This window comes from Morchella importuna (assembly GCF_003444635.1).
Source record: "Morchella importuna strain M04M26 chromosome Unknown Morimp01GS001, whole genome shotgun sequence".
Taxonomy (NCBI): domain Eukaryota; kingdom Fungi; phylum Ascomycota; class Pezizomycetes; order Pezizales; family Morchellaceae; genus Morchella; species Morchella importuna.
The window spans coordinates 1,325,439-1,344,189 of NW_025763398.1; the positions used below are offsets into that span (position 1 = coordinate 1,325,439).

General features: G+C 50.2%; 4 protein-coding genes across 4 annotated transcripts; 2 read left to right on the plus strand and 2 right to left on the minus strand.

Annotated features, from left to right (window-relative positions):
• Window positions 1-2,758: 2,758 nt before the first annotated feature.
• LAJ45_00310 (uncharacterized protein) lies at window positions 2,759-4,665 on the plus strand (the record flags this gene model as incomplete). The annotated part of the gene is made up of 5 exons (XM_046109911.1): window positions 2,759-2,936; window positions 3,041-3,191; window positions 3,243-4,201; window positions 4,259-4,425; window positions 4,489-4,665. 5 exons carry the CDS (start codon window positions 2,759-2,761, stop codon window positions 4,663-4,665), a joined length of 1,632 nt encoding a protein of 543 aa, XP_045976604.1.
• A 1,084-nt stretch (window positions 4,666-5,749) lies between these two features.
• Window positions 5,750-7,835, minus strand: LAJ45_00311 (uncharacterized protein; the record flags this gene model as incomplete). The annotated part of the gene is made up of 3 exons (XM_046109912.1): window positions 5,750-7,551; window positions 7,623-7,680; window positions 7,755-7,835. 3 exons carry the CDS (start codon window positions 7,833-7,835, stop codon window positions 5,750-5,752), a joined length of 1,941 nt encoding a protein of 646 aa, XP_045976605.1.
• A 4,538-nt stretch (window positions 7,836-12,373) lies between these two features.
• LAJ45_00312 (uncharacterized protein) lies at window positions 12,374-15,737 on the minus strand (the record flags this gene model as incomplete). Its single annotated transcript, XM_046109913.1, has 5 exons — window positions 12,374-14,218; window positions 14,284-14,812; window positions 14,880-15,004; window positions 15,073-15,479; window positions 15,587-15,737. 5 exons carry the CDS (start codon window positions 15,735-15,737, stop codon window positions 12,374-12,376), a joined length of 3,057 nt encoding a protein of 1,018 aa, XP_045976606.1.
• Window positions 15,738-16,082: 345 nt separating this feature from the next.
• On the plus strand, window positions 16,083-17,364 carry LAJ45_00313 (uncharacterized protein; the record flags this gene model as incomplete). The annotated part of the gene is made up of 4 exons (XM_046109914.1): window positions 16,083-16,230; window positions 16,323-16,459; window positions 16,584-16,830; window positions 16,925-17,364. 4 exons carry the CDS (start codon window positions 16,083-16,085, stop codon window positions 17,362-17,364), a joined length of 972 nt encoding a protein of 323 aa, XP_045976607.1.
• Between the last annotated feature and the right edge of the window lie 1,387 nt (window positions 17,365-18,751).

The following is an 18,751-nucleotide window of genomic DNA, read 5'->3' on the forward strand; positions in this document are numbered from 1 at the left end:
GTGAGAAGCAAATTAGATAAATAGCAACGGTTTTTGGTATCACGGCTCTTAGTGAATTAATAGGGCTCTAGAGCCATGGACCAAAAGAGAGAGGTTCGAGGAAAGGGATTCGTTTATCACCACCATATACGAAACCAGCCCCCACGCGCATCTGAGGACTTCTTCAGATAAATCTTTGATTTAATATAGTCTAAGACGTCGTCATCATTGTGCCGCCTATTAGTCTCCTAATATATAAAGGATCAGGACGAAAAGAAATTTCGCAAATGGCAGGTGATGATTGGCCTAGGCCTAATCCTACACATAGACTGCCTACATAAAACGTTAAGGGTGTACCTAGAATATGCCGGAACAGCCCTTCAATAAAAAATGATTCCGGTTGGTAACAAACGGGAGAATCTCTAGTGAATATATATAAAAAAACAATCATTGTACCGCCTAGCGCATAAATTAAACAAAAAAAAAAATACCTCCTAGCACAGACTTTCAATTCATCAAGTAAGAAGGTGTAATCATTATTGCTCGCATAGGCAATTCTCAACACGGGCCTATGTAGTTTAACCCAAATAGAAGGTGCAGAGAAGACAGGTATCAGCTGAACGAAGGAGTAATGTGGTTTCTTTATTACTACCTACTTAATGAATAAGACTACCTACTTAATGAATAAGACTACCTACTTAATGAATAAGACTACCTACTTAATGAATAAGACTACCTACTTAATGAATAAGACTACCTACTTAATGAATAAGGTGCTAAACTGCATGCAATTAATGAATTAAACAAAAAAAAAAAAAAAAAAGTGCTAAAGTTGACAGACTCATGTAATATCACTCGTACTTGGTCCGTGCGCTGTAGCTGGAAGGGTACATGTGCACGTACTTGGCCTTTTCCCTAATGTAAGTGTAGGGATATTCCGCCGAATATTTTCTGAACGATTCTACGTATTTGCTATTCTTTAAAATTTAATCTCTGTCGAAAGTTGCATGATTCTCTTCAAAGTATAAATCAATACTTTTACGCTCACGCCGCCTTCTTTCCAAGAAAGACGTCTTATTGGACTTAGGCAATTAGGTTTCTGATCACTACAAGTAAAGTCTGTGCAAAAACTACGCCACAACTGCCACACTCTAGCATAGATAGGCATGTACCGCCAAAACTCGAAAAATTGGTTGGATGGCATCGATCTACATCAGAAGCTTTCCATACAAGTAATTCTGATCTAGCCAATTTTTCGAGTTATGGCGGTAGTCTTATCCTAGAACGCTTAGTGAAACTATCTGTCTCAAATCAAGTAAGTTTGTAGTCATAGAGTTATGAGGCCTGTTTCTTGTGACTAAGAATTGAGTGAAATAAGTCCCTGTAATAAGATTAGTGTTTTGACTACACCGTTAGGGCGCGCGGCATACCGCGAGTGATAGTTTGTGAGGAAAGAACCTCGAGTAAAAAAACCTGTATTTGGAGATATATTCCAGCCTCTACCTTAGAGATAGGGGTTCAGAAGCTTGTAGTCGCCAAAGCTCGCGCCATACTCCCATCCCAAGCATTACGGTCCAAGGATCGATTAATCAAAGTGCGTGGAGCTTGCGGGGTATGCAGTCAATGATTTTGTTTAGAGTGAGCTGCCGCCGGTAGTACGGCAAACACTGCAGCTGTGCTCAAATTTCAATTGCTTGTCTCACTCTCACTCGGTGGAATGCCCCGGAAAAGCGTTAGCCGAGATGGGTAGCCAGGATGACGACAAGTGGGTGTGAGAGTGTGGTCTTTGGAATGACCCCATTAACCACGTGAGTTCCAGAAAGAATATTCGCCTACCTATCCTTTTATTGCGCACGTATGTTAAAGTGGTATGGGTTCCAGATATTAGACAATCCCTGGTAACCCATGCCATACCTTTTGGCGAGAGCGAATACGAATGCATGGTACTCTACATACTCTGGAGTGCATAGATAGGGTGCACCTTATCGAGGTACATATAGGCATTTGCGATTTGAAGCTTCCAATTAAATAAGAGTGGTTGAAATACAGGTATGTCAATAGGTACCTACATGTATTACTCCAATTAGCCGCAAAGGATATATCTAGAGTTTGGAAGCGCGCAAGTGGACACTACAGAGTCGAATCATGTTGGGGTTTGTGAACCTTGAGATTAAGAAATTACCCCTGACTGCAGTAATTGGACAGATTCGGATATGAGACTTTCCGTAACCGTAGAGATAATCTCAATAATCAGATTGTTGTAGAGGCCAAGCCAAATACCAGCAGGGAATGGCCTCTTTCCCCCCTCCTCGGTCCCAATGGTTGAAATGGTTGAGGGCCCTGTTTGGGAATAGAAAAACTCATGTTATCGTTGGCGTTAGTGATAACCCCCCATTGAGCACTCGGTTGTTGTTGACGTTACCTTCTGCTTGTAACAGAATTGGTCCGGAAATTGATTTATCATACCCTCCTTTCCCCTTCGATCGTTCCATTTCCCTCCTCCTTCTTTACCCTCTTCTTCGACCTACTCATCATCGGCCGAGTGTTTCTGCCTTTGTTGTCGCCAGTGTTTGGACTGTCCATTGGGGTCTCTACCTGATCGATTCACGCCAAAGGTGCTTGTTCATCCCAAGCTTTCTCATCGGATTACTGTTCTCGCTCGCTACGGTTAGATCCCGGTTTGACCGCGTAGCGTATCCATCAAGAAAAGAAGATACACGCGACTGCGTTTTCTTCTGTTCCATCACCGATAACGAAGTCACTTGTTTGACTTGACGCAATGGCGGAAATAACAGCCAACTCATCTACCTTTGCGCACCCCTCAGCCGTCAGTTCGGCTGAGCAGCCCTTCCAAAGCCTTGTAAATACAGTGGGGGAATTGGGGAAATCCCTTGAGGGAATAAGTGCATGGCAGGCTATCATTACCATTTTACTGCTATCTGTAACCTATGATCAAGGTTTGTGGCTCCTTTACCCCTTTCTAATAATTGCGATAAATTCTTGGAGATTGGTGATGATTGTAAAAAGAATTTGGGCTAACAATACATTTTGCACTTTTTAGTTCGGTACCTTTGGCAAAAGGGCAGCATTGCTGGGCCATCGTTTAAGATTCCTTTCATGGGGCCTTTCTTAGAATCTATGAATCCAAAGTTTAGCGAGTACCTTGCCAAATGGAATAGCGGGCCACTGAGTTGTGTTTCAGTGTTCCATAAGTATGTTCACTTGATTTATCATAAATGAGAATCTCGCTAATTGGCACATAGATTTGTCGTCATTGCATCTACTAGAGATCTGGCTCGCAAGGTTTTCAACTCCCCGGCATATGTCAGCCCCTGCGTTGTCGATGTAGCGAAGAAGATTCTCCGACCTAGCAACTGGGTTTTCTTGGATGGAAAGAACCACGTTGAATATCGTAAGGGACTCAATGGATTGTTCAGTCGTCAAGCTATGGGCATGTATTTGCCTGGGCAGGAGGAAATCTATGATACCTACTTTAAAAGGTGGCTGGAAATTTCAAAGGATGGCAAGCCGCGACCATACATGAGCGAGTTCCGAGATATCAATTGCGCTGTTTCCCTACGCACTTTTGTTGGACACTATATCACCGATGAAGCTGTTAAGGAAATCTCCGAAAACTACTATAAAATCACTGAAGCACTCGAACTCGTCAACTTCCCCATCATCATTCCATTCACAAAGACCTGGTACGGAAAGAAGTGCGCCGATTTTGTCCTCAACGAATTCGCAAGATGCGCCGCACTCTCGAAGGTTGCCATGGAGGCTGGAAAGGAGCCCGGTTGCACTATGGATGCCTGGATAAAGTCTATGATTGAGGCCAGGGAAGCCGCAAAGAAACATGAATCTGGTGAACTTGAGGGAGAAATGAAGGCTTCTGCTAAAATCCGGGTGTTCTCTGATATGGAAATCTCCATGACTATTTTTACCTTCCTTTTCGCTTCCCAGGATGCATCTTCCAGCGCCAGCACTTGGCAATTCCAGCTCCTTGCTGATAGGCCTGATGTTATGGCTAAGGTCCGTGAGGAGCAGCTTCGCGTTCGCGGCGGTGATCCGTACAAGCGTCTCGATTTGGATTTGATTGATCAGATGGTCTACACTCGTGCCGTTGTCAAAGAGCAACTCAGATACCGTCCTCCAGTTATTATGGTACCCTATGAGGTCAAGAAATCCTTCAAGCTTACAGAAAACTACACTGTCCCTAAAGGTATACCCTGCTTCTAGTTACTAAACGCGAAAGAAGTAAAAATTAACAGAAGGTTAGGCGCCATGGTTATTCCCACACTTTACCCAGCTCTTCACGATCCTGAGGTCTATAATGATCCCGAAGCTTTCAACCCCGACAGATGGTTGGAAGGTGGTGAGGCTGAGGCCGCAAAGAAGAACTGGCTTGTATTTGGCACTGGACCTCACGTCTGCCTTGGTCAAAACGTAAGAATATCTTTCATGGAGTATATGTAATGAGATGATTGGACTGAATCTAACATTTTGTAGTATGCGATTATGAACTTCATGTCTATGATTGGCAAAGCGTCTCTTATGATGGACTGGGAGCACCACACAACACCTCAGTCGGAAGACATTAAAGTTTTCGCAACGATTTTCCCTGAGGACGATTGCCATCTTGTTTTCAAGGAACGTCTTCCTTTGACACCGCCAACATCATCATGATATCTCCGCAGTTTATGTGTGAATAATGTTTTGACTTATATTCTTTTTTTTTCCCGTTTCTACTTGCGATTCTTTCTCTCCCTACTTCTTCAAACGTCGTCCCTCTGGGGGTGTAAGAACCATCCTTCACCATTGAAAAAAAAAAACAAGGGCACTTTTGGTCTTGGGGGGGATATCTTTTTAACCTAGGATTTACAGCTGTACATGCAGTGGGCGTATAATAATCTGGGGATGAATAATAGGGTAGGTGGCGGGTTGTAATAGAGTCGAGCCTTTTGTATTCTTTTGGAGGAAGGAAAAGTTCTGGCTTGAATGTGTTATGGAAAGATGTATGCTTTGTATGGTTTTATATGAACCATTCAGGATTTAGAATTAAGAAGCAGGATTTAGAAGAATCTATACTGGCAATTTTTTTCAAAGCTACTATAGTTACATCACCACGATAGAAACACTGGGATCTTTAGTGACATCTGAGATATATCTACTAGTAGATTGATTGATAAGGTACGGCAATTCCTAGTTTCACACCTGGATAACACAAGTTCATAAGTTCCCTAGGGTCATAATTATAAATACAGGTGACTTTCCCTATGGGTACGGAAATATCGGAAGGTGTGCATACCCTCGTAGGGTCCTCAGGGCTAGGGATTCAGTCGAATTCAAATTGATTAGTATGGTCGAACTCTAACGTACAGGTGAGAGTTGGAGAGTCGAGAACACGGACTTTGGTAGGGAAGTTTAGTTAGGTGGAGAGCTCACTTTTCATACTAAAAACAGTAGTCTATAGACCAAGCTCCTTATAATCCAAATATTTTTATACCCGTATAGGAGAGTCGACTGTATAATTCTGTATCTCAAAGTTCTCGAAAAACGCGCATCATGGTTTGTAGATATCTCTAATGTATTGATTCATCTATTGTGTATCAATGCGCGCTAGCTAGCTACAAGTACAACAATAACTCCGTGCATACATACAAAATGCTAAATAAAAAAACGTTCCCAATTCCCAAAGTCCAGCAAGTAAAAACACATAAAGAAATAAAATAACCCTCAACTTTTAAAAGAAGGGAAAAAAAGAAACCGGCTACAGCTTAGACTTAGGGGGCTCGACTACAAGCTCCGTCTCCATCAGCTCCCTCATGTCATTCGCCGCATCCGTCAGGTAGAAGTGCATCTTATCGGCGCCCAACTTCTTGCTGACAATGTTGAACTGCAAGTTGGTCTCGTTGATCATGTACGCGATTCCGAACCCGCCATCAATGACCTGGCTCCACCCGTATCCGTTGAAGTGGTCTGAGCTCAGCTGACTGGTGCTCAGGAACCAGCTGCTGGAGTAGCCGTATGCGGGGTCCTTGTAGATTGCGGGCAGCTCCTGGCCCTTGGGGACAAGGTTCTTGAGACCGAAGAGGTGGCGATCGACACCACGGCCGTCCGACCCGTCTGTGATGTACTTGACATGGGCGTTGATGGCCTTGCGGAAGAGGTCAATGCAGGTCTTTGCGTCAACTTCTGGGTCGGCCATTGCCTTGCACCACGCGACGGAGTCGTCAGAGACGGTACGGCAGGTTTCGGTACGGCCCTGTTGGAACTTGCGGGTCGCCGTGGACTCGTAGGTGGGGCGGTTCTTGCCGTACATCTTGTGGTAGGCCAGCTGGATCACCATCTGGACATAGGCATCGGGAGAGCACTTGAACTTCTTGATGAGGCCCTTTCCGTAGCCCTGGTAGGCCAGGACGCGGAGGTCGTGCTTGCCAATCACTTCGCGGAAGGCCTTTTGGGCGGCATCAATGGCCTCGCTGACGGCATCGTTGACTGTGAAATTGATTGGTGCGGGCTCGGGAAGGTGGCTGCGGACGCTGCCGGCGGTGAAGTCCATCTTGTTCTTGAAAATCACTTCGTTTATGTAATCGTTAAGACGGTGAGTGGGGGTACCGTCCATCATCGAGTGCTCGCCCATGAACCCGGCGGTACCGTTCTCGTTGACGATGAATTGAAGAGGCTTGTCGTAGAAGCGGTTCTGGCCGTCGCCGTGCCAGTACTGGTGGGCACGCTCTTCGAAGGTGACGGGAGCGGTGTCGTCGAGACAAACGACGAATGAGGCCGACTCGATATCAGCGAGAGATTGGGCGTTCTGGGGGTCAGCTTCTAGGAGAGTTGCGCGGGCGTCGGTCCAGATGTCGCGGTTCTGGGAGGTCAGGGCTCCGATGGCGGGGGCCTTCTCGGAGTTTGCAATCTCGTAGACGCGGTTGAACTGGGCCTCCAGCTCCTGTGCGTTGAGCTGAACTCCATCAACCTCGTGAAGAACTTTGAAAAAGCGGTTCTTGCGGATTACGACAAAGTGCTTGTGCTCAGAGGCTGGGTAGATGAGTGGTTCATCGGCAGGCTTCTTGGGAATACGGCAGGTGTTGAACATGTACTTGTATGAGTCCATGCACATGGGCTGCTTCCTCATGTACTCGGGTTCCAGAGATTTTGAGTCAACCATCTTCTTGAACTCCAATGCCACGGTTGAGATGGCCGCAGCCCTCTTCGCCGGGTCACGCCTCTTCTTGTCATCTTTGTAGGAGTAGAAGTACGAGACGTATGGGACTACAGGATCACGGTACGCCAAGTATGCGTAGTGATTCCACCAGTCTGCAAGCCAGTTCTTGACACTTGGATCCTCAGCCTTCGCGATCAGCTTTTTCTGGAGCTCCTCGCCAATACCACCGGGCTTGATGAACTCGCTGACGGCGGATTTTGTAGACTCGAACTCTTCGGCAGAAAGAAGAGGATGTACTGATTTGACGTAGCGGTCGGCGGTCTCTTGTAATGTCGGTACTGGAAGTCTAGGGAGTGACTCCTGGAAACGGAGCATAGCACCCTTTGTGTGGTCCTCTTTGTAGCCTTAAAGAAAAAGGAGCTTCAGTCAATACATGTGAAACCACAACAAGGCACATATCGAGGGTTTTCCATACCTGCAGCAACGGCAGCTGTGGCGTTTGTTCTTGCTATTACGGGGGCCATTCTTCTGATCTGTACAAAAACGTTCAAAGAACTATTAATACTAATACTACTGCAAGTGAGTTTGGGTGGTTTTAAAGGTGTACCTGTGAAGTTACTGGTCGGCGCAGGGAGGCCGAGGTAAGGGCCCTGACAGAGATGCCTCGGCAAAAAGCGGAAGAGGACATATGCGAGACTTGATGACGGAACTGGTGGGGGGATAGGGGGGAGGTAGGGAGGAGGACGGCCGGTCTTTAGTAGTGGGGGTTTGGTGACAAGTGCATAGGATCAGGTGGAAGGGGGGTTTATATAGTTATTTATTTATATACACGATCCTCGGTCCAGCGGCTTTGTGAGGGGTGGGATCTGTAGCACCTATCGGTTCGAGGTTGACTTCATGTGGTGGAGAAGAAGGCACATCTACTACTACAGTTGAGACTTGCACGGCGTAAAGGAAGATTCACCTCTCCCCCACGGTGTTTGTGGACAGTGGGCGTTGTCTATCACATGCTAGCACCTAGCATGCGGCGCGCTTCCTTTTTTCCTTCCCCAGTTTTTTCCTTGTTTCCGGGGGAGCCACGTGCTTTTGAAGCACAGTATGTAGGGTAACTGGCTAGAATGGGTTCTAGGCAGTGTCATATGCCCCTCTGTGATCATCATTGGAAAGCTCGCGGCCAACCCCTCTATCTGCATGTTAACCACGATCTGACTGTACCTGGGCGGAATAACAATAACGCCTGCACTAAGGAGCTCCGCGTCTTGACGCCTATTTAATCAATTGGTTCTGAACAGAGGCACTGATTGATGGGCCATGGATCACAAGCCGAGGCCAAAGTTGAATGACTGACAACCAACAATTACAAGACAACACTCAACGTCACGAGTGATGGTTCATGAACTTAACTAAATACGCCCTGCCTGCCTGGCCTACTGTCAAGATTCAAAAGCCATATGAACTGCCCTTTCCATCATAAAAGACCGAGGTGTGATGGAGCATTCTCTTGGCCAACCCCAGGCTACAGTACCGTATTGATAATTAATTAGCGCACCGTGGGGTAGTAGTATCTGCCAAGGCCCAACTGCATAAGCCACCACCGCACGAACCGTGGTTTAGCCAGCTGCTTCGCGGTGGGGAAACTAAATCGAACATTCTTGGTACCGACCACGTTAACTATAGTACACTATTCAATTACCAAATATTCCATTTCTCGTGCTTGCTATCGGTATCAACGCGGTCGGAGTATTGTTGGCTGCTAACTACTTATAGATAGGGCCACATGCACAGGGCCTCGAGCGAAAGAGTGGAAGAGTTGGCTGGCAATCTAATCTATCGGCAGTCTCTGTATAATCTGATTCCTCAATGACACGCCGACCGACTTAGTGGTGAGCGAAGATTCGCAAAGAGTGTATTCAAGCCAGGAATACAAGGGCACTACTGGGCTCGGGGTACAGTTCGCGTATTAATCAAAATCGATCATGAATCATCACTCGGTATGTAGGAAAAAGTGCGTCGACTTACGCCAGCTGTTTACCTTTCGCCCTATATGCCCGTGAGGACGGAAAGCTTTGGATAAACAGCTGGGGTCTTACGCCCTACCTCCAGAGGAATAAATTCATGGTATAGCAGTCGGGTATCCCTCTTCCTCAGTCGACCTTCCGTATAAATACATATCCAATGGCATCAACTGAGGCCCTCCATTATATATCGTCATGTCTCGACCCGCTCTGTGGTGGGGACTGAATCTGGGACATTCACACTAGGTAGCGATAACTATACATTTAAGATTCGGAATTTTATCTTAAAGCAAATACATTTAAGGTCCCTGTCGCCTTTTTATATGGCATTCTGGGAGTTTTCCGTTTAGTTAAATGGGTTGCGTAAAATGGCTTGACCGAAAATCAACACGCTGGGTAGCACGGCCCGGAGGTCTACCGGGTCAGCCACCTTCGGGGGGGGCGGGGGTTAGGTCAGGCCGGATATGAACACTTATGGGTCGAGTGATGGACCATGATAACATAAAGGCTCACAACTAAGCTGTCTTCAGCTAAAACAAATTCCCTCCCGAGGCGCGATCTGTTTGAGCCTCCTTGGTAAAACTCGAGCCCTCACACCACAAGGCCACCCCAAAGATCTAGAAGCAGACCAAATCGACGAGCAACACACAGAGTTGAGATCCTCAAGACATCTTTCATTATTTGTGATGGGCCTGGTTTCAGTTCCCATGAGCGCGCCCATAATAGTTTGCATCTGGTGTAAAGGCCTTCTAAAAGGCTTCGATCTGTCCGTGGTTTTTTGCACCGTGGTTAACCAGTTATTACCCCGCTTTGTTGCTATAGGATTCATATGTCGCGCTTCCAAGCTAAGGATTTTTTATAGCGGTCGCGGCAGCGCCTATGCTTGAGAACTAGAATCTTGTCGAACGGATACCGGCCAGCTAGGCTTTTATTCAACCCCTGACAATCCCTTCTCATCGTGGTAACTACCACTGGGGCTAGTACAAAGGAGGGAGTTCGGAGTTCCCCCGTGGGACTGGGTTCCCGCGGCTTTAGTGAATGCAGGTCCGATCCGAGGATCGAGATTCGAGAAGGCCTGGTACATGTGTTAATTGGTCAGCATATCATGAATCACATGGTGCGCGGTTTCAGGAGATATAAGATCTTTCCGGACGGGGATAAAGGGTAGAGGGATCTAGAGCTAGCGGTAGTTATAAGAAAAACCTGGAACGCGGGTATCTATTGCGGCTAGTATTATTTGAACCACTACGGACATATAATAAATCATGTAATATCACTCGGCCGTCTTAGTTGTATGTGTAAATACATAGTATTGAGTTTTTTTTTCTTTTTTTTTCTTTTTTTCTTTTGTTTAATTGCATGCAACCTTACAGCTATGGCAATATCGCATCAAACCCCTGAACCTCTCCTCTGCCTCCGCCACCTCTCACAAAATACAAACTGAATAAACGTAAACAGCTAGAAACAAATGGAACTCGTTGCTCTTCGTTTCTTAATCCTCCCACCCGTATCCCATTTCCCTTCTCTCCTCTTCTCCATCCTTGCGAATGTTGAGGGGATGGCTCCCACTAGGAGAAAGGTATTTCATTTTTTTTTTTAGTATTGTCGTTATGTATACCAATTGATCTACTCAACTATTTCTTCTTCCTCTTCTTAATAAATGTCCTATGCTCTATCTGTACTCACTATCCTCACCTATAATCAGATCTAATCTCTTGACATATGGCCAATGTACAGGATACGAGAAGAAAATATATGGTGCTGGTCACGATAAACCTAGTATTTCTCTTGTAGAAACTCTCCCGCGCCCAATCTATTCCGTCCTCCAAAAACAAGAAAGTCGAAATTCTACTTTACTTCCTCCAAACGGGTGCTAAATATCACTTCCCACGCAACACCAACAAGGGCGAGCGGTCTAACGGTTTAGACCCGGCGTCGGGTGAGACACTGTGTGTTTGCTCAGGACCGCGAGGTCCTGGGTTCGAATCTTCAAGGAGTGGGGGTAGTGACGGGCCGCCGTTGCAGTACCTTTTGTTCTTTTTTCTTTCTTTTTGCAGGACCTGTAGGTAATCACCAGGACTATAGATACTATTTCCCCGTTTTTCTCTATTTCGTTTTATTGAAGGACTAGATAGGTCTACGGATTCTGGTGCAAATTCTCTATTTTCATCTGCTTAAATTTGCCTAGAAATAGTTATTCTGCTAGAATATATACTTGATTGCTTCTAAAACTACATGTAGGCAGTCCCGACGGCCAGAGAGTTGTTCGTGAACCGTGCGATATATAGTGTTGTAGCCCCGGCCGGTATTTTTTTTCTCTATCAGTAAAGACTTAACCAGGAGAGGGATACCCAGCACTCTCAACTGGAGGGAGCAGATCAACTGCCAAATACTCACGCTACATCGAGTCTCTGCTTCATGCGCTCCAGTCTCCTCTCCATATTCCCAAAATGTCGTCCCATGTCCTCCAGCGAATGGCCCTCACACTCAACTCTGCCAGTATCTGAGCCTCAGCATCAAGGACTGGACATTTCCCATCCTCTGCAGGTTCGCCGCCAGAGATAGATGAGAACGAGAAATGGTATTTATGTCTTTGACCATCGCCACGAGGTCAGGCTGTTCTTGCAATTGAGCAGCCATGTTTGAAACCCACGCTGCACCCCATCCACATGCCCTACTCAAACCGTAAACAGCGCCCCCCCCCCCCCCTCCTTCCCCCTTTCCGCCATCCTTCATCCCCAAAAAAGCTTCTAGGGTTAGGTTTCCCACAATTTCTGAAAGGCGGCAAAACTATCATTGACGTTAAGTGGGGGAACGGTCCATACTTCCACTAGGAGTAAAAAGGCTACAAAATAAGTCATAAATGGGTTTAATAGAGGCTGGACTGGTCACTGGTAGTGAGTGCCATGTACGGAGCCCGGGTCTGGTACTGGGGACTGCTTTCTGCGATTAGTGGATCGGTGGTTATAATCTCCAGAGAGGAGGTGCACGCCTCTTATATCTAGGGAGGCAAAGGTTTTTTTTTGTCTGCTCGTGGATGAATGTAAATACTCAATTTTGGGGTACTTTTTTCTCTTTCTACTAGCTATAGAGTACAGGGTATAAAACTACTTACTAAGGGGCCATTACTACGATGTCGTATAATCGGGGGGTATTCTACAAACATGCTCACAAAACTACACCAAACACCATACACCTACCATCAACTTACTTAAAACCCCATCACCAACCCATAAAAAAAAGTCTCTCTCACTACTCTACACCACTCCCTCCCTACTTCCCCCCTCCCACCGCCGCCGCCGGATCCACCCAATACCCCGACATCTCCAACCTCGCCAGCAACCCCGCCAACAACCCCCCTCCCCGCCCCCCCACCAAACACCGCCTCCACCGCCCTCCTCCCCTCCCCATCCCTCCTCCCATCACCATACCCCCGCTTCTCCGACAGCCCCCGACACACACTCAGAAAGATCCCCACCCGCCTCCTAAACACCTTATACAGCTCCGCCAGCTCCTCCTCCCCCATCCCCCCCGCCCTCCCCTCCGCCCGCTCATGGCTATACCTCGCAAACGCCAGCACAGCGACAAACACGTCCTCAACAAGCTTCATCACAGGCGCCTGCCGCTTCCGCGTCAGCGTCGCAAACATAATCCTATCCAACACGCTCTCATGGTACCCACGGAGGCGCTCCAGCCCCTCCGCCACCAGGTCTGCCGCCGCGCTGCCGCTGCCATCGTCGGCGGCGGCGGCAGAGAGCGCAGCGTCGAGCGCGCTGAGCTTCGCCTCAAACTTTGCCCACGGCGCGGCGACGCCGGACTCAAACATGTATGCTGCGAGCGTGGTTACAAAGTGGTGTGCATCGACCCTGAACCGCTGCGCGATGAGGGGCTGGCGGTGCCGCGGCCAGCGGGTGTCGCGGCGGGTGGCGTCGCGGAAGAGCTTTGTTGTGACGAAGAGCATGCGCTGGATGCGGAGGAGGAGGCGGAAGAGGCGGTCGTAGCGGTAGAGGGCCGTTGGGGTTATGATTGCCTCGAGCGGCGGGGGAGGGGTGTAGTGGAGCTTGAGGAAGTCGAGGGCGGAGATGGAGTGCGGGTCCATGCACTTTTCGAGGTCGTCGGGCGTCATGTCGCGGACGGCGAAGCTGAGGTTGCCCGGGAGTTCGTGCTCTTTGCCGGATGTGTAGATGCCGCTAAGGGGTGCGGTGGAGGACGTGAAGCTGTCGGTGAGCACGCCCATGAGCGCGAGGCGCAGCTCGGAGGAGCCCGGCGGCCAGGTGTCGCGTGAGCCCAGCTTGAGGCCCATGGTGCCGCCGCTGCGGTACTGGTTGGGCTGCTTTTCGGTGGTGTCGAGCTCGTCGGAGAAGAGGGCGTGGGAGAGGCGCGAGGAGAAGACGCCGTCGCCGAAGAGCTGGAAGCGCCGGAGGAGGCGGAGGTGCGAGAGGATCTGGTGCTCGCGGAAGAACATGCGCAGACAGGCGGTGTTGATGAGTTTTGCTTGCACGGCGAAGAGGTGCGAGAAGGAGAGCATGGGCGTGATGGAGATGGGCGGCGCGAAGGTCGTGAGATGGTCTTCGCCGCCGGAGTCTTCTTGGCCGGAGCCGCGGCGGGAGATGGAGAGGACGAGGTGCCGGAGGGCGTCTGAATGGGATGTTTCGAGGGGCGGCAGACGGGCGTTCATGGAGGTGACCGAGTGAGATATCATGCTTATGATTTCCTCTTTGCTCTTGCCAAACGTGGGGAATTCCTCGAACTTCTCGGGGATGTCGTCGCGGATTACACCTGTGGGCAGAGCTACTGAACCACCAGAGGAGTATTTCGAGATTGCCGTCTGCAGCTGTCTCTCGTAGTTCTTTGCCTGTGCCTGTAGATTCTCGAGGTCTTCCCAGGAGAACTTCCATTCCAGCTTTGGCGCTTGAACACCCTCTACTGCGCCAGGCTTGCTCAATGGATGATTTGGGTGAAACTTCTGCAAAAACCGCAAGCTCTTTCCACTCTCAAAGATCGTCTCCGCCGTCTCAGCACTCGTGAAGCTCGGAACCTTCTTCTTATCAAACAACTACTCCCCCGCATTAGCACCTCCGCACCACAAGACCAACGCCCAGAGTTTCAAAAAACACTCACAAAGCTCCTCTTCTTCACCTCCTGCCCTCGCTCATCCACCTCCATCTCCTCCTCCACCCTCACAAACAGGCCCCTCTCCACCAGGCCCTCAAACCCAATCCCCTCGCCCCCAATGGGCCTATCCAGCCCAATCCACTCCTCCAGAAACCCCAGCCACGGCCTCGCCACCCTTGCCAGCGTCTCCATCAGCAGCGGCTTCAGCCACCCGCTGCGGTGCTGCTCCTGCTGCACGACGTTAAACAGCCGCGTCAGCAGCACGGAGTCGTTCTTGGCCCCGGACGTCTTGGTGATGATGGAGTGGAAGGTGTTGATGATGAGCGCGGGCTCGCGCATGAGCGAGTGCAGGTGCAGGATGGACGTGATGGTCGACGGCGGGATGCTGAGGCGCGTTTGGATCGCCTCGAGGATCGAGGTGATGCAGTCGGCGAGGGCGATGGTGGTTGGGTTTGGGCGCGAAGCGTAGATGGTGGAGGTGTAGGAGGTGAGGAAGTGGATCTTCTTGCCGGTGGTTGCGAATGATATGACAATGCTGTGTATTCCGGCCATCAGCTACAATGCCTCTCACCACAAGAGCCATTGAGGGGTCTGAAACAAACCTCTCCACTGTGCCCGCCGTGCAGCCCGATATGCGCAGGCTCGGCCTCACAGGCCGAAACTCCTTCTGCACGGGGTCCCAGTCAAACAGCACCGACGACCGTCCCAGCCCCAGATGCAGCAAACACTAGATATCACTCGACCATCAGCACCTCCCCAAAACCCACCCAATGGTCAATGAGGAAAAAAACCAACAGTGCAAAACACATCGCTCCGCACCACATCCCCCACATCCTGCCCCTGCCCATACTCGCCCAGCGCCGCATCAAACACCCTCGGCCCCGCCTCGGAGAAGTACGGATTCTCCGGCTCGGCCGCGCCCTCCACCAGAAAGCTGTCCCACGTCTGGAACCGCGGCTTTGCCGGCGCCTTGACCGCGTCGGGCTGCGCCCACAGGTCTACGCTTGTGGCGGCCGAGGAGGAGGCATCGTCGGGCTGCTGGTCGGTCTCTTGTGTCGATGATGATGATGGCGCCGCCGCCGAGTCGCCGGAGGGTGGTTGTGAGGGCTCGGGTGGGATGTGCGAGAAGAAGCCGGGGTTGAAGCTGAAGAGCGAGGTCTGCGGCGCCGGCGAGGGGGGAGAGTCGATGTGCTTTGTGTCAGCTGTGGAGGGGAAAGTGTGTATGTAGTTAGATATCTGTAGCTGTAGCTGTAGCTGTAGTAGAGAAGAGATCGAGAGGGAGGGAGGGGCAGAATGGAAACTTACTTGCCTTGCAGGAGGGCGATTGGGAACAGCTGGGACTCCCGCGAGAGGTCGGGCGCGAGGTAGGACGAGCGCCAGAGGTCCGGTATGGCGAAGGGATAGACGTCTGCGTCGGGGGAGCGCTCCGAGTCTGCGAATATCGGTGCGTAGTCGGTCATTGTGTGTGTGGGTTCTCTCTCTCTCTCTCTTTCTGTCTCTCTTCTATCTTGATATCGCTCGTTCGTGATGTCTCTCTGTCTCTCCTCTATCTTGATATCGCTCATTCGTGATGTCTCTCTCTCTCCCGTATCGCGGGTGTGGCTGGTGCAGGATGGCGGGGGTTGATTGATGTTTGCGCCCTTTCTTTCTTTGTCTCGTGCAGTCGCGTCGTCCGCGACATCTCAACCCTCAACCCTTGCTTCTCTTCTCTTCTCTTCTCTTCTCTCCAACCTCTCTCTCTACAGCTCCTCTACAGCTTCATTCTCTGCACAGTGTGAATACCACAGCTCCCCACCACAGCTATAATGCCACCAAAGAAAAAGACAAAGGCCCCCAATCGCGCCGCAGATGCAGACTCGCCGGCCCCCGAGCCCGTCATCTTCGACGGCTGGACCGACGAGCAGGAGACCACGCTCTTCAAGGCCATCTCTGTCTACCGTCTCAAGCCCGCCGGTGAGCTCTCTCTCCCATCTTCTGACATGGCAATTGCATGATAGCTAGCTCTACATCCGAAACTAATTCGCCTCTTGTTCTGCCCCCCGCAGGAATGCACAAGCACTTCCGCATCATCGGCATCTCCGAGCTCATGAAGAACCACGGCGTCTCCGATATCCACACAGGCGTCGAGGGCATCTGGCGCAAGCTACAGTCACTCTACAACCTCGAGGGGCTCGACGAGCGGGTACTCAATCCCCCGCCCTTCCTCCCTCCCTTCTTTCTACTCTACTTGCACTGCTGCTGCTGCTACTACTACTACTACTACTACCACTACTACTACTACTGGACTAACACTAGCCTACCTATAGGAAGACCTTGAAGAAGACGGCTCCCCCGACCCCGGGGTAGAATTTACACTCCCGGACGAAGACTTTGGTACCCTCATGCACGCGCGCCGCCTCGACCCCAACAGCGCCGACTCCCCCGTGCGACTGTCAACCTTTACGTTCACGCCGGCGCCGCGCGGGAAGAAGGGGCGCGTGATGCGCAGCGTGAGCGCTGACGGCTCCAGGACCGCGCGCACGAGCAGCATCATAGCGGACGATACCGAGGACGGTATGGCCATGACCTTACCTTTTGCCTTTTACTATCTCTTCCAATTGCACGGTCTACTACAGTACAGTACAGTACAGTCTAACACCCCCCGCAGAGCTATCCCTCAAATCCGCCTCCCCCGTCCCGCGCAAGACCAAGATCGTATCGACCCGCGGGCGCAAGCTTGGCTTTGGAAAGGGCCGCGGCCGCGGCCTCAAGAAGATGGCATCTCCACGGCGCAAGCCCCCCGCCACGCCCAAGCCCGCCGAGGAGTCTGCCGAAGAGGAGTCCGAGTCGTCGAGCACGCACGACGCCTCCGACGACGAGCTCTCGGAGGTGCCGGACGAGGACGACGACGACGTAGCCGAGGCCGAGAGCGACGGCGAGGCCGAGAGTGAGGGGGGCGAGAGCACGACGGCCGCGGAGAGCCCGGCGCCGACGGTGAGTAGTCGCGGGAAGGGCAGTGGGCGTGGGAGGGGCGGGGGGAGGGGGAGGGGGGGCAAGAGGGGCGCGAAGAGGGGGGGCGATGTGAGGAGGAGTACGAGGAAGAAGTAGTGACATCTTCCTTCTTCTTCTTCTTCTCCCCCTCATTATTATGCTGCTTCTTGGGTTTAACTGGTTGTTTCCTTATTCTTCTTTTTTTCTCCCTGTGCCTGTTTTTGTATGTCCCCACTCCTCATCCGGTTGTTTTTGAACCTGCTGTACATTACCGGCCGGCGCACATTGCAAGTCTTGATTTTTTTCCAGTCCCTTTTTTTGTTTTTTCCAGCCTTTTTTTTCCCCCTCTTCTCTTCTTCTCTTCCTCTCTCGCCTTATGCATGGCATTGCATGCATACATCCTCCTCCCCCGGCCCCTGGCAAACAGTAGTTAATTTTAACCGCACCACCAATCCCCCGCACCCCATTGGCTGGCTAGCTGGTCGAGGAGGAGGAGGAGGGCGCAAAAAAATCATTATATAACCGATCGAGGGACCGATTGTGTGCTTAACCGCGTAGATGAAGGCCCTCGCCCGCTGTGTGCGGGTATGTATAAGTGAGGGGTGAGATGTGGTGATGCACTGTGGAGGTGAGGAGGGCATACCCGGTGTGTGAGTCGATGGGGCAGAGGGGGGGGGGGAAGAAGGGGTTGAAATTCCCTCGAGCTGGTGATGGTAGTGGTAGTGGTAGTGGTAGTGGTATTGGGGGCAGGGGCGGGCTCGATCTGTGGGATTGAGTGCAATTGTGGTACCGGGAGAATTGCAGTTAATGGGAGGTGTTAACTGCGTAGGGCAGTGGGTACGTCCTTACCGCAGGGCTACTCTAATGTGTATGGGGAGCTCTTCGAGCATCAGGGGGAGGATTATCATGATGTGTGAGGGAGTATTGGGGTAACTACATGTGTAAGGAAGATTGTCTTTTGGGGGGATCGAGGGAGGGAGGGAGGGATGTAGGTACCGATGTGTTTGATGTGGAGTATGTTCTTTTAGGAGAGTACATGTACCTACGGCCGGTATATCTGATATTTAATATTCTCTACCTACTATTATCAGACCTAATATGTCTCTCTACTTGTATGTTCTGCCAGCCGGTACCTACGTATTGTAGCACCCTAGTAGAAGGATTGGAATCTCATACTACTTTACTTCTCGTCTTCATGGAGTAGCTGGGCTACATACTTGTCTCGTCTCCATATATTATTCCCTACGAGCAGCAAGTTAGCTAGGCATGTATAAACCCCAAAACGCCCGTGTGTGTAAGTACATGAGATTTCGAACTACTGATAAGGGGCAATATATCAATACATGTACTCTAGTTAGTAACACTGTATTCAAACCCAGTGAGAACACCTAGCACTGTAGGCATTTGCATAGAGCAGATTTGCCAGAATAGCTTGTATATCTTCACGGTTAGAGCTGGCTCTTCCTCTACATATCAATCAAGCAATCTGCATTGCATCAAGCGT